The 13,965-nt window shown below is 42.7% G+C and overlaps 1 protein-coding gene across 1 annotated transcript in view; it reads right to left on the bottom strand.

The window, feature by feature from the left end:
• LOC144500595 (proto-oncogene Wnt-3) overlaps window positions 1-13,965 on the bottom strand; it is a 403,721-nt gene that overhangs the window by 366,511 nt on the left and 23,245 nt on the right. Inside the window, exon 2 of the mRNA XM_078223762.1 lies at window positions 12,788-13,029. Within this exon, the coding sequence (XP_078079888.1) occupies window positions 12,788-13,029 (242 nt within the window). The remainder of the gene's footprint in view (window positions 1-12,787; window positions 13,030-13,965) is intronic.

The raw sequence follows: 13,965 nt of genomic DNA, 5'->3' as shown, positions 1-13,965 counted from the left end.
ACCAGTTTCCCAAAGGGTCTTATCCACGTATACATTTTTCATGTGAGATCCTAGGGTATTTGATGATAGAGGCAGAACCTGATTTTCACCTGATGTGCCCATGTGGACTGTTTAGCTATACTCCATGACAAAACTCAGGTTCTGGAACCCTGGCTGATTTTATTCACTCCCTAGCCCAGGGTTGGCAAAGCCAATTGATGCAGCATAGTTGGGAATCGAACCTGGGATCCTTGACTAATTTTCACACCTGGCTATACATCTACAACTTCAGGGAAACTGTCTGAATGTGAGAAAGAAAAGAAAGAGTAAAGACTTGCATTTATATAGCGCCTCTCGCAACCTCAGGCCATCCAGAAGTGTGTTACAATTAATGACGTTTTTTTAAATGTTATAAAATAGGAAACATGTTCCTGTGGCTAATTTGTACACAACAAGCTCGAATAAGTGGCAATGTGCCAATGGCCAGAGATTTTGTTCAGTAATCCTGGTTGACGGCTAAGTATTGACTGGGACACCAGGGATTTAGCATCAATACTTCATCAAAATAGGGACCTTTCATGTCCACCCACTAGGACAGATAGGACCTTGGTTTAATGCCTACATAGTATTGTACTGGAGTATCAATCTAAATTTTGTGCTCAAATTTCAGGAACAGGAATTGAACCAATATCCTTTTGACTCCAAGGGAAAATTGTCAATACTGAGCCACAGCTGACACCTCTAAAAGAAGTTTCAAAAATATATGTTTACTATATGTCTACCCAGCCCCTACAAATCCGCAATTCCTCTGTTTTTTTCTCCATATATGAAACATAGGAGTCCTGTCCTCAGATAGTTTTAGGTATGGAAGGCAGGCATGATGTAGATCCATTTGTGTTAGGGCAGCCAGTTAAAGGGGCGTTTCATGCACTGATAATTATTTTGGTGGTAAGCCAAGGAATTCAAGGATGTGGTGATAATTAGTGAAGTTCAACTTGGGGTAGTCACTTGTAAAGATACAAAAGTACCCTTCCCAATATAATTACGGCCTTTTCATTTATATTCAGGTTTTTTCCTCCAGTATATTCTCCTTCTTATGTATTCATCTCACCAATTCTGGAGGTAAATGTTTTGATGCAGGGTCTCCGCCCAAAACTTTTCTTTTCCCTTGCACGTTCTGGCAGACCTGCGGGGAATTTCCAGAATTTTCTCTTTTATTTCAACTGTCAACAGTTCAAATTTTTTGCTTTGATTGGAATGCTACTTGCAGAGGCAAAATCTTGCACTGATTTGCAACTTACTCTCCCCTTTGCTGTTTCTTAGTGCTCCTTCTACACAGCTTTGTTCACATTGACACGATGTATTAGAGACACAGACGACATAATATAAAGTTAAAAGTTTATTTATTAGTCACAAGTAGGCTTACATTAATACTGCAATGGAGTTACTGTGAAAATCCCCTAGTTGGCACACTCAGGCACCTGTTTGGGTACACCGAGGGCGAATTTAACATGGCCAATGCACCTAACCAGCACATCTTTCGGACGGTGGGAGGAAACCCGGCGGAGAACCTGGTGGAAACCCACGCAGACACAGGAGGAACACAGACAGTAACCCAAGCTGGGAATAGAATCTGGGTCCCTGGCGCTGTGAGGCAGCAGTGCTAACCACTGTGTCACCATATATAAACCTATCTGGTACATCAGGGCAAATGTGCACAGTATTCTATCGAAATAACTTCATTGTGTCTAGTGTGTAAGTGGCAGAGTCTTTTTTATACTATCCAATCCCAATATTCCCATCTAATTATTCAAACTGCAAATGCTGAGTATGACACTCTGTTACAGACATGATTCATAAATTCATAAGATATAGGAGCAGAATTAGGCCGTTCGGCCCATCGAGTCCATTCCGCCATTCGATCATGGCTGATATGCTCCTCATGCCCATTTTCCTGCCTTCTCCCCATAACACTTCAATCCATTACCAATTAAAAATCTGTCTAACTCCTCCTTAAATTTACTCACTGTCCCAGCATCCACCGCACCTTGGGGTAGCTTCACAGATTCACAACCCTGTCAGTGTGATTGAGAAAGTATTGTCTCTGTTTTAAAAGAAAGTGCATTTATGTACCAACTTTTACAAAATCTGGGGAAGATGGTAAAGTAGTGGTAATGTCACTGGACTATTAACCAAAGGCTAAGGCTAGTGGTTTGGCAACATCCGTCAACTGGTGGAATTCAAAATTCAATTAATAAATCTGGAATATGAAGTTAATCTCTGAAAGAGTGACCACAGGACTATCATCCATTGTTGTAAAAACCCATCTGATTCACTAATGTACTTCAGGGGAGGAAGTCTTACATCCTTACCCAGTCCAGACCTACAGCAATGTGGTTAACTCCTAGCTGTCCACTGAAATGGCTCAATGCACGTTGGATTTCAAGGACAATTAGGGATGAGCAACCAATACTGGATGCCCACATCCCATGAAAGAATAAAGAGAAAAGAATCTCAAAGTGCTTGGCAGTTACTGAAGTATTTTTTCCTCAGACTTTTTTCCGTCAGGAAAAAGATACGAAAGTCTGAGGACATGTACCAACCAACTCAAAAACAGCTTCTTCCCTGCTGCCATCAGACTTTTGAATGGACCTACCTCGGACTGAGGTGATCTTTCTCTACACCCTAGCTAAGACTGTAACACTACATTCTGCACCCTCTCCTTTCCTTCTCTATGTACGGTATGCTTTGCCTGTATAGTGCACAAGAAACAATACTTTTCACTGTGTGCTAATACATGTGACAAGAATAAAATCAAATCAAATCAAAGTCTGCATGTTCTCCCTGTGTCTGCATGAGTTTTCTCCAGGTGCTCCGGTTTCCTCCCCCAGTCTGAAAGATGTGCTGGTTAGGTGCATTGGCCATGCTAAATTCTCCCTCAGTGCGCCCGAACAGGAGTGTGACGACTGAGGGATTTTTACAATAACTTTATTGCAGTGCTAATGTAAACCCATTTGTGACACTAATAAATAAACTAAAAGCTAAGCATTTTTGGAGTGTAATTACTGTCGTGGAAGTCAGTTTGGACACAGCAAGGTCACACAAAAGGCAACCTAATAATGCCAAGCTGTGTAGATTGAGGGACATTCCATTGTGATATGTAGGAACAAATTACAATAGGAATATGAAATTATCCTGATGTTGGTTGAGGGATAAATACTGCCCAGAGTACCAGGGCAAATTTTCCAAAATAATGACACTGAATTTCTTACATCTGCCTGAAAGAGGAGACTGGCCCTCTGTTTAGCATCTCGCTGAAAGACAGCATCTCCAACAGTGCAGCACTCCTGCACTCGCTCTGTACTGCACTGGCAGAGTTGTCCATTAAGGGAATCAGCTTCTGCTGATGTATTGGACTCAGTGATGGGATAGCACTATATAAATTCACCAACCAAACTCCCAAATGTCTACAATTCTTTTTTTAACCAAGCTGCAAACTAATCCGCTGTGTTTGCTCAGTATTTTGTATAATATTCATAGTATTCCTATTGTAATTTGTTCCTACATATCACAATGGAATGTCCCTCAATCTACACTGCAGCCCCAGAAGTTAGACAACCCCCACTGAGGTTGAGCCAAGGTAAGAGATCAACCATGATCGAACTGAATGGGCTCAACGGCTCAAGTGGCCTACTCCTGTTTCTATTTCTTATGTTCTAGAATGTAAATTGGTAAAATTAATGGTCAAACAATTGACACATTTGTGCAACTTCCCTTTGTCTGCTATTTGCACAGAGGCATTGACATTTAAAGTAAGGAGAGTTCATGTCAGTTTTAAAACAAGGACAGAAGAATATCATAAGATTACATTGAGTGTTGGCCTATTATTCTCAACTGTAACAATATTGTTGGCTAATATTGTTCGAGATGGTAATGATAATCAGCCATAGTCACAAATGGCTGTAGGCCACTCTCCATTAAAGAGAGACAATTGGTTAGATATAGAGCAAAACTATACATGAACATGTATATAAGGGGAAGATAGATAACTATAAAAGGCAAAAGGAATAAAAGATGGTAGGATGAGCTGGAGTAGAGTAGGAGGAAGATAATTTTGAGCTTAAATACTGGCAGGGAGCTGTTAGGCTTGGGGCCTATTTCTGTGCTCTAAATTCAATGTCATTCTATGTATTTAGATTATCAGCTATTAAAAGGGCAATTTCCAATAAGGGACAGAATGAAAGGCCACAGCAAGCATGGCCGACACGCTTCCTAACTGAAAATCACTTGCCCTCCACCCTTCCCTCCATCCCCAACACAATAAATAGATATTTTGTATTGGGTTTTACACAAACTGACAAGAAGATTTCATACCAATGAAAGCATTGTCTTCTAAAGCCTACAAAGTAACTTATATCAAAGGATACCATACCACACACACATTAGACACTGGAACAGACTACATCTTATATCCTGTATATGATTAGACAATGTTCATATACCAAACTGCACATGGACACTTAATATGCATCAACTATTACCCGCACTTTGGGTGAATCAAGACTGATTTCAATGTCTCCCATGCTAACTCATCCCATTCTAGGATCCCAAACTGGACCTGCTGACCACTCTCCAACTTGCCTTCCTCATACAATCCACAGTGCACAATCATTGAACCAATCACTAAAATCCCTGTCACTGAATATGATGTTTTGATTCAGCTTGCTTCCTATCCTATATTTTGCAACCATGGGAATGTCCAGGACGGTGGAACACGACCCTTCAACTTGGTTGCTCAACATCCTAAAGAAATCTACAACCTTATCAAAGGCTACATTTTTCCAACTGTAACAACTGTCCTCAAGAAAATAATTCTTATCATTTTAATATTGTCCAGGTCGATAACCTTAATAAAAAGACGATTGTATTTATAAAAGCTTGATTTATAAAAATTGTCAGTATTACTTCAATTATATTTAAAAGAAAATTGAACAAAACTCTAGTTTATTCTATTTTCTGAATTGAAATTTGGGTACTAAAATTAACAAACGTTACTTCGTCTGAGTCCTTAAAAACACTGATTTTTGCACTTAAATCTTAGTCATTAAGTCCATCTGTCTCCTAACTACACATTGGCCAGAAAAGAGTTGAACCCCTCATTAAGACTTTCTTACACCAGTTTAAATTTGCATCTGGCGTGGTATAACTTCAGCCCAATTTGGAGCTCAATTTTAAACGTGAACCATTGAACCAACTGATATATCATAAATACACTATTTAATACTTTCATGTTAGCGGTGCATTGAATCTAGACCTAGTTGCTTGTGGAAAAGTGCTCTCTATATAAATCCAAAACCAAGGACAGATTTGCAATTACATAGCACTTTTTCACAATCTCAGGTTGTACCAAAACACTTCACAGCCAATGAGGTACTTGTGAAGTCTAGGCGCTGTTTTAACATTGGAAATATGGCAGCCAAATTGCACAAACCAGGATCTCTCAAACATCAAAGTGTTAATGACCAATCCAAAGATGTGCGAGTTAGGTGGATCGGCCATGCTAAATTGCCCCTTAGTGTCAGGAAGACTAGCTAGGGTAAATGCATGGAGTTATAGGGATAGAGCCTGGGTGGGATTGTGGTCAGTGCAGACTCGATGGACCGAATGGCCTTCTTCTGCATTGCAGGATTCTATGATTCTACGATTGATTCTATGAGGTCATTTGTTTTGGTGATATTGGTTAAGGAATCAATATTGAGAATAAATATTGACACAGAGGAGAATTCCTTTACCCTTTTTCAAATGGTACCATGTGATCTTTTGCACCCACTTGAAAGGGCAAACGTCTAAGTCTCATCTCAAATATAACACACCCAACAGTGCAGCACACCCTTAGTACTGTAGGGGTGTATTGGTCCAGATGTTGTGCTTAACTCATGGGGATTGAGACTTGAACTCAAAACCTCCCACCTCAGGAGCAAGAATTCTGCCCATGATGCCATGACTGACATTCATCCAAGCACAACACACAAACCTCAGTGTGATTCACATTTAGCAGCATAACTCTGATATGACAGATCTACACATCATTCTCCATAGATAGGTGGGTGTGAGGCTATTAACTGCAATTTTAATTCTAACTCAGTCCCAAAAAGTTATTTGACGAATCATCATAGAAGGTGTATAGTACAGAAGAGGCCATTTGGCTCTTTGGGTCTGTACCCCCTCTCTGACAGAGTATCCCAGGCCCTCTTCCCTCCCCATCCCTGTAATCCCACACATTTCCCACGGCTAATCTACCTAAACCTACACATCTTTAGACACTAAAGGGCAATATAGCATGGCCAATGCACCTAACCTGCACATCTTCCCTCCCCAAACTGTGAAAGTAAACTGGAGCACCCGGAGGAAACCCATGCAGACGTGGGGAAAATATGCAACAGTCACCCAAGGCCGGAATTGAACCTGTTGAGCTGTGGAGCAGCAGTGCCACCAATGTGCCACCATGCCACCCCAAAGCTTTGAATATGTGCAGCACCTAGTGTGGACCAATTAAAACATCCAAGAATACAGATAATGTTGCTGTCTAATTGGGAGCTGGATGGGTTGTGGCGGGTTAGTTACTCACCTGGACCTGGATTCAACTCCAGCCCAGATTGTTAGGATAGATGTCTTGTTATCCTTCAGAGAAACATGACTACAATCTAGTTCTGAATGGGACAGGTCCTGCAGCATACAACCATAATGTTGTACCAATGTGCACTATCATACAATGGCCCAACTGCAGCTGGTGTGGGAAATGAAAAAAAAATGACAGAAGGAGTGCTTGGTGTTAATACTGAAGAAGCTGAAATGTGTTCAATCCCTCAGCACTAACAGCAGGAGAATTAGAAAAAACCCTGCAATCAAAAGTAACATTACTGAATGATTTTATTTATTAGTGGGACATGGCCATCGCTGGCTGGCCAGCATTTATTGCCCATCCCTAGTTGCCACATTGCTGTGGCTCTGGAGTCACATGCAGGCCAGACCAAGTAAGGACAGCAGATTTCCTTCCCTAAAGGACATGAGTGTATCAGATGGGCTTTTCCAACAATGGTTTCATGGTCATCATTAGACTTTTCATTCCAGATTTTTTTTATTGAATTCAAATTCCATCATCTGCCACGGCAGGATTCAAACCTGGGGGCCAGAACATTAGCTGAGTTTCTGGATTAATAGTCTAGCGATAATGCCACTAGGCTATCACCTCCCCATTGAGTCATAAAATGAACTCATCTCAATTATAATCCTGATTCTAAAACATAGTTTTAATCTCTTACAACCTTAAATTTGTTCTGTTTATCAAAATAACACTTTAATTCCATTACTCATAATGCAACGGTTAAATTTACAAGGTTGTATTTACAGATTCTGGTGAAACACCAACTCACTTTCTCTCTCCACAGATGCTGTCTGACCCACTGAACATTTCCAGCATTCCAGAGTTCAGGCATCTACAATATTCTTGCATTTACTGTATATGATGCAAAGCTGCTTAACAGAAGCATAACCAGATATAACAGCCAAAGGTGGGGATTTTGGGGGTGGGAAAGTGTGTGACCTGGAGGTAGTTTTAGGGAGGGAATTTGAATACTTTGGGCCCAGAATGAAAAGGTGGGGGGGACAGGAAATGTACAACGCCTTGGTGTTGGTGGAACACAGAGACATTGAAGGGTTGTAGGACTGGGAGGTTATGGAGCAAAGAGAGGCAAGGTCAGGAAGGGATTTGAACACAAGGATCTGAATGTTAAATTGGACCATTGAAGAACAAGACTTCATCCCTAAACAATGCTACAATCATGATAACTTTTCATCCTAACAGCACTGTAGCACCACAGTAGCACAGTGGTTAGCACTGCTGCTTCACAGCTCCAGGGACCTGGGTTCGAATCCCGGCTCGGGTCACTGTCTGTGTGGAGTTTGCACATTCTCCCTGTGTCTGCGTGGGTTTCCTCCGGTTGCTCCGGTTTCCTCCCACAGTCCAAAGATGTGCAGGTTAGGTTGATTGGCCATTCTAAATTGCCCCTTAGTGTCCCGGGTTAGTGGGTAAAATATGTAGGGATATGTGGATAGGACCTGGGTGGGATTGTGGTCGGTGCAGACTCGATGGGCCGAATGGCCTCTTTCTGCACTGTAGGATTCTATGATTCTATGATATCACTGCTGCAATAATGTTATCCTAACCAGTGCTATCATTATTTCAGTTAGCTACTGGCCAATCGATGAACCAAGCTCTCTAGGGAGATGGTGGAAAGAGGTAAAGTTGATTCATTCAACTGTAAATTAGATTTGTTTCAGGAAGTAACATTTTGGGATATGGTAGAGGGGTAATTTGATATGTGATATCTGGTAAGTGCAACATGTTTGGGAGGAACAGGTGACTTTGGGTTTATGATTCCCAAAGCTTTCCACTATGGGGAGTTTTCCTTGTCTTGTGTCTGAGTCTAGTGTAGGAATTGACTGCTATGATTAGTCCACAGCTCCAGTATCATGATATCAAGCCAGGACAGGAGAATGTGAAGGCATATGGGATACTTGCATTTAATAACTGAGGCATAGAATATAAGAGAAGGGAGGCTACGATGGAGCATATAAAATGCTTATTAACCCACAGCTAGAGTAGTGCGTGCATTTCTGGTCACCATACTATAGGAAGGATGTGGTTGCACTAGAAAGGAGCAGAGGAGATTCACCAGGAGGTTTCCTGGGCTGGAGTGTTTCAGCTATGAGGAGAGGCTGGATAGGCTGGGGTTATTGTTTTAGTGATGTGGAGATGCCGGCGTTGGACTGGGGTGAACACAGTAAGAGTTTTAACAACACCAGGTTAAAGTCCAACAGGTTTATTTGGTAGCAAATGCCATTAGCTTTCGGAGCGCTACTCCTTCGTCAGATGGAGTGGATATCTGCTCTCAAACCCAGAACAGAACAGAACAGATTGAGAGCAGATATCCACTCCACCTGACGAAGGAGCAGCACTCCGAAAGCTAATGGCATTTGCTACCAAATAAACCTGTTGGACTTTAACCTGGTGTTGTTAAAACTCTTACTGTGTTATTGTTTTAGAGCAGAGACGGTTTAGGGGGGACCTGATTGAGGCGTACAAAATTATGAGGGACATAGAGTAGGGCAGATAGGAAGAAACCTTTCCCCATGTAGAAGAGTTAATAACCGGGGGGGCATAGATTTAAGGTAATGCGCAGGAGATTTAGAGGGATTTGAGAAAACCCTTTTCACCCAGAGGGTGGTGGGAATCTGTAACTCGCTGCCTGAGAGGATGGTAGAGGCGGGAACCCTCACATTTAAGAAGCATTTAAGCGAGCACTTGAAATGCCATAGCATACAAGGACCAAGTGCTGCAAAGTGGAATTAGAATAGACAGATGCTTGATGACTGGCACAGACACAGTGGACCAAAGGGCCTCTTTCTGTGCAGTAAAACTTCATGACTCTACAAATTTGATGATCCTTGGTCTTTCTCAATCTAGCAATTCCTAATTTAATACCTGCCGATAATTGTTGTCAATTCCTCAAAAATAGTTTTTCCCATCCTTGTGAAACAATTGGCAGTATAAAAATAAATCGATACCCACTTGGAAGGAACATAGATGCTATCACAGATTCAAAGCATCTGGAAATAATTTGAGTCACTAGATACAGCACCGTTCAATAAGGATTCAATTGGGCTGCAGTTTGGAAGCAACCAGATTGGGAGGGGATGTGAGGAAAACCTTTTTCATTCAAAGAGTGATGGGAGTCTGGAACTGACTGTCTGAAAGGGTGGTGGAGGCAGAGACCCTTAAAACATTTAAGAAGTATTTGGATGTGCCTTTGCGATGCCAAGGCTATGGGCCAAGTGCTGGAAAATTGGATTAAAATGGTTTATCTTTAACTGGAGCAGATGCAATGGGCTGACGGGCCTTTTTATGTGCTGTGTGTCCGTATGATTCAATGACTTGGGCCACTTGTTATTTTAAAAGAGATCTGGTATCAGTTCTGTCCGCTCTCACTGCTGCGACACCCCACACAATTCCAGCCTTCAACAAATACCACAAAGTTTATTTATTTTATTTATTAGTGTCACAAGTAGGCTTCCATTAACACTGCAATGAAGTTACTGTGAAAATGCCCTAGTTACCACACACCGGCACCTGTTCGGGTGTACTGAGGGAGAATTTAGCATGGTCAATCCACCTATACAGCATGTCTTTTGAACAGTGGGATGAAATCGGAGCACCCAGAGGAAACCTACGCAGACATGGGGAGAACGTGCAGACTCTGCACAGACAGTGATCCAAGGCTGGAATTGAACCCAGGTCCCTGGCGCTGTGAGACAGCAGTGCTAACCATTGTGCCACCGTGCCACCCCAAAGCTTTGAATATGTTCAGTATCTATGTTGACCAATTATATAGTCACAAAAACATGAGCCAGAATTTGCAGGAGAGGGCATCTCATCAGGTTCCCGATGAGTTAGACTCTTCTTTTGTCATCCTTTAGCTCAAAATACTTTGCTGGAAATGTGAGCTGACAACAACATGACACAGGTAATGGGGAATCTGGGACCTGAGTGGATAGCAGGAGAAATTGTTATCTCCAATTAATCAATATCATCTAAAAATTGAGGAAGAGACAGATAATGATGGAAAAGGAAATTGGGTGAACCAGAGAAAAATAGGGAGAGGGAAAGAGAGATTAGATTAAGAAAGAAGAAAGGAAAAATAAATTAAAATATTTTTTTAAAGAGTAAATGTTATATAAAAAGTCCTAGAGGAATCAGTACTGATCAGGGAGGGGCCAGACTCCAATCAATCCCTTTCTGAGATGCTGAGGTTGAGTGGGATTACAGGAAAATAAACCTCATCATTTAAAAGGGTCTTCAAATGGTTAAACATCAGGTATTTTAATTAATTTTTACAGGGGCCATTCTTGATCTGTGGGAAGATTTGCAGCCAGGTCAGATTGTTGTCAGGCCAAGGTCCAAGAGGTGCCAATTTTCAAACAATTTGTGGTCATTCACAACTCTTCCTCAATACAGTTACCATCCTCCCCCCACCCCCACCCGCCCCCCCCCCCACCCCCAAACACACATACACAAACCAATAATAGACAGAGCATTATATATCTCCTGATTCCTCCAACTTCTGTCCAGTGGAATCACTCCGATAGCTGAATGCTTTGAAATGGGAAATCTGGGAATTGTTATATTGATGCGTTCTGCAATAAATTCACAATCCCTGTCATTAAGAATAACACTTCTTTATAACTAACTTTAGTAGATTCCCAGTGAACTACCAAAGTAGCCGCACATTACAATGTGTGAACTGACTTTCGAATGATAATGTTTTAAACACAGTGAACATTGAATGAATTCTTCAAAAGGAATCGAAGGCCAGGGACAGTTTTTAAGTGTTTCCAAATTTACTCTGGCTGCAAATGTGTTATTCCAATGAACCAGGGTGGGGTGACAGGACTCCTTCACCCTCCCAATCCCTCACACACACACCCCACCCCTCTCCACCACCTCACCCCTCTCTCCACCAGCACTAACCCCTACCCCTCTCTCCACCAGCACTAACCCCTGCCCCTCTCTCCACCACCCCCACCCCTCTCTCCACCAGCACTAACCCCTACCCCTCTCTCCACCACCCCCACCCCTCTCTCCACCAGCACTAACCCCTACCCCTCTCTCCACCAGCACTAACCCCTACCCCTCTCTCCACCACCCCCACCCCTCTCTCCACCAGCACTAACCCCTACCCCTCTCTCCACCACCCCCACCCCTCTCTCCACCAGCACTAACCCCTACCCCTCTCTCCACCACCCCCAGTCCTCCCTCAGTTCAGCCACATTCATTCTCATTCATTCCAATAGGAAATCTGGCATATCAGCTAAGACTGTCACCAACTTTTACAGATGCACCATAGAAAGGGTACATTCTGGTTGTATCACAGCTTGGTATGGCTCGTGCTCTACCCAAGACTGCACTACAAAAGGTCGTGAATGTAGCCCAACCCATCATGCAAGTCTGCCTCCCATCCATTGACTCTGTCTACACTTCCTGCTGCCTCAGAAAAATAGATAATTAAGGACCACATGCACCCCAGACATTCTCTCTTCCACCTTGTTCCTTCGGGAAAAAGATCAAAAGTCTGTGGTCACGTACCAATCGACTCAAGAACAGCTTCTTCCCTGCTGCCATCAGACTTTTGAATGGACCTACCTCGCATTAAATTGATCTTTCTTTGCACCCTAGCTATGACTGTAACACTACATTCTGCACTCTCTTCTTTCCTTCCCTATGAACGGTATGCTTTGTCTGTATAGCATGCCAGGAACAATACTTTTCACTGTGTACTAATAAATGTGACAATAATAAATCAAATCAAATCAAACTCCTCATTTCTGTACAATGATATATGGGAATCCTACAGAGAGAGCATCAAACACTTCCTACAACTCTTGCTATTTAAAAATATATGTGAATTGTCTATTCAAGCAATCTCCCTTCTGGATGAAGATTGCAATGATGTACCAATCATACTGACTAACCAAGAGTTCACCAGTTCCATTGGTTGGTTATTTCTGGAGTATGATATCAGGTTAATCCCGGGGCTGATCAGTAAATTATTGCTCACTCAGGGTTGTTCGGCTGATTCCCTATCTCACTTTTGGGATTCCTCCCTCCCTTGCCCAGTATTCCCTGACTGGAAGGGGCAGCTGGGATATCCCCAAACCTGCTCCCGCCCCAGGGTATGTCACTCTGAAATACCTTTATCCAGCACTGGTCCAAAGATAGCCAGGTTATCGTTGACAGTGGTACAGTTCCATCTCCTCCCCCTGAACTGGTGCTGACACTCCTGGATGCCGATCTTCACCCCCTCAGCCACGCTGGGCATGATCTCGATGTAGTTCCTGCAGAAGCGAAGCTGCTTCGGGACCAGGCCGGGGATGCTGCCACACAGGATGGGCTGAGAACCCAGAGAGGAGTACTGGTGCCCCAGAGCCAGAGACCTGTACAAGATAAGAGCTGGTTAGAACAGTCCATTGCACCCTAAGTAATGCACTAAAACAAACATAGCATCTGTCAGAAATAAAGACAAAATCTTGTATCTTACATTCTTACATAACTCCTAATACAGTTCCAGCCCTGCCATTTTGTCTATTGGCTCCAAGCACGGACACAACGGGCCGAAAGGCCTTTCATTGAGGTTCCTGACTGTTGCAGCTTGAACATGTTACCTTGCTGATGCAGTGATCGAGTCACCAGCGGGCTGATTTAAGTTGAGTAAATTCCATTTTAACTATGTGCGGGAATTCCCAACCACCCAATTTCACCAATACTTGACACCGGTCAGATTATTTGAGGCCAGACAATGCCCCCCTCCTCCCGCCCCCGTCCCGTCCAGTTACTTGTCGACAGGACTGGACACTTGGCTGCTCTGCTGGTTGTTACCTCATTTGTAAACGCGCGTTCATATTTGATCTTGTTGTGAAATAGTTTCTCTGGTTGTTTTATTGGAGAGAGCCCCATTGAGTTCACATTGTGTATAAAACGATAATACAAGCACTCCCACAGTGACAATCAAATGACAGGATATTGCAGAAGGAACCGGAATTATAATCAGCAAGGCTCTAACTGCCGTGACACATGAGTGATCTCTAAGCACAGTGATACATGGGTGATCTCTAAGCACAGTGATACATGGGTGATCTCTAAGCACAGTGATACATGGGTGATCTCTAAGCACAGTGATACATGGGTGATCTCTAAGCACAGTGATACATGGGTGATGTCTAAGCACAGTGATACATGGGTGATCTCTAAGCACAGTGATACATGGGTGATCTCTAAGCACAGTGATACATGGGTGATCTCTAAGCACAGTGACACATGGGTGATCTCTAAGCACAGTGATACATGTGATAAGTGCCGCAGTTGCTGGAAAT

This window comes from Mustelus asterias, chromosome 11 (genome assembly GCF_964213995.1).
Source record: "Mustelus asterias chromosome 11, sMusAst1.hap1.1, whole genome shotgun sequence".
NCBI classification, from domain to species: domain Eukaryota; kingdom Metazoa; phylum Chordata; class Chondrichthyes; order Carcharhiniformes; family Triakidae; genus Mustelus; species Mustelus asterias.
The sequence above is the reverse complement of the archived record's forward strand: the minus strand, read 5'-3'. Positions and strand labels throughout refer to the sequence as shown.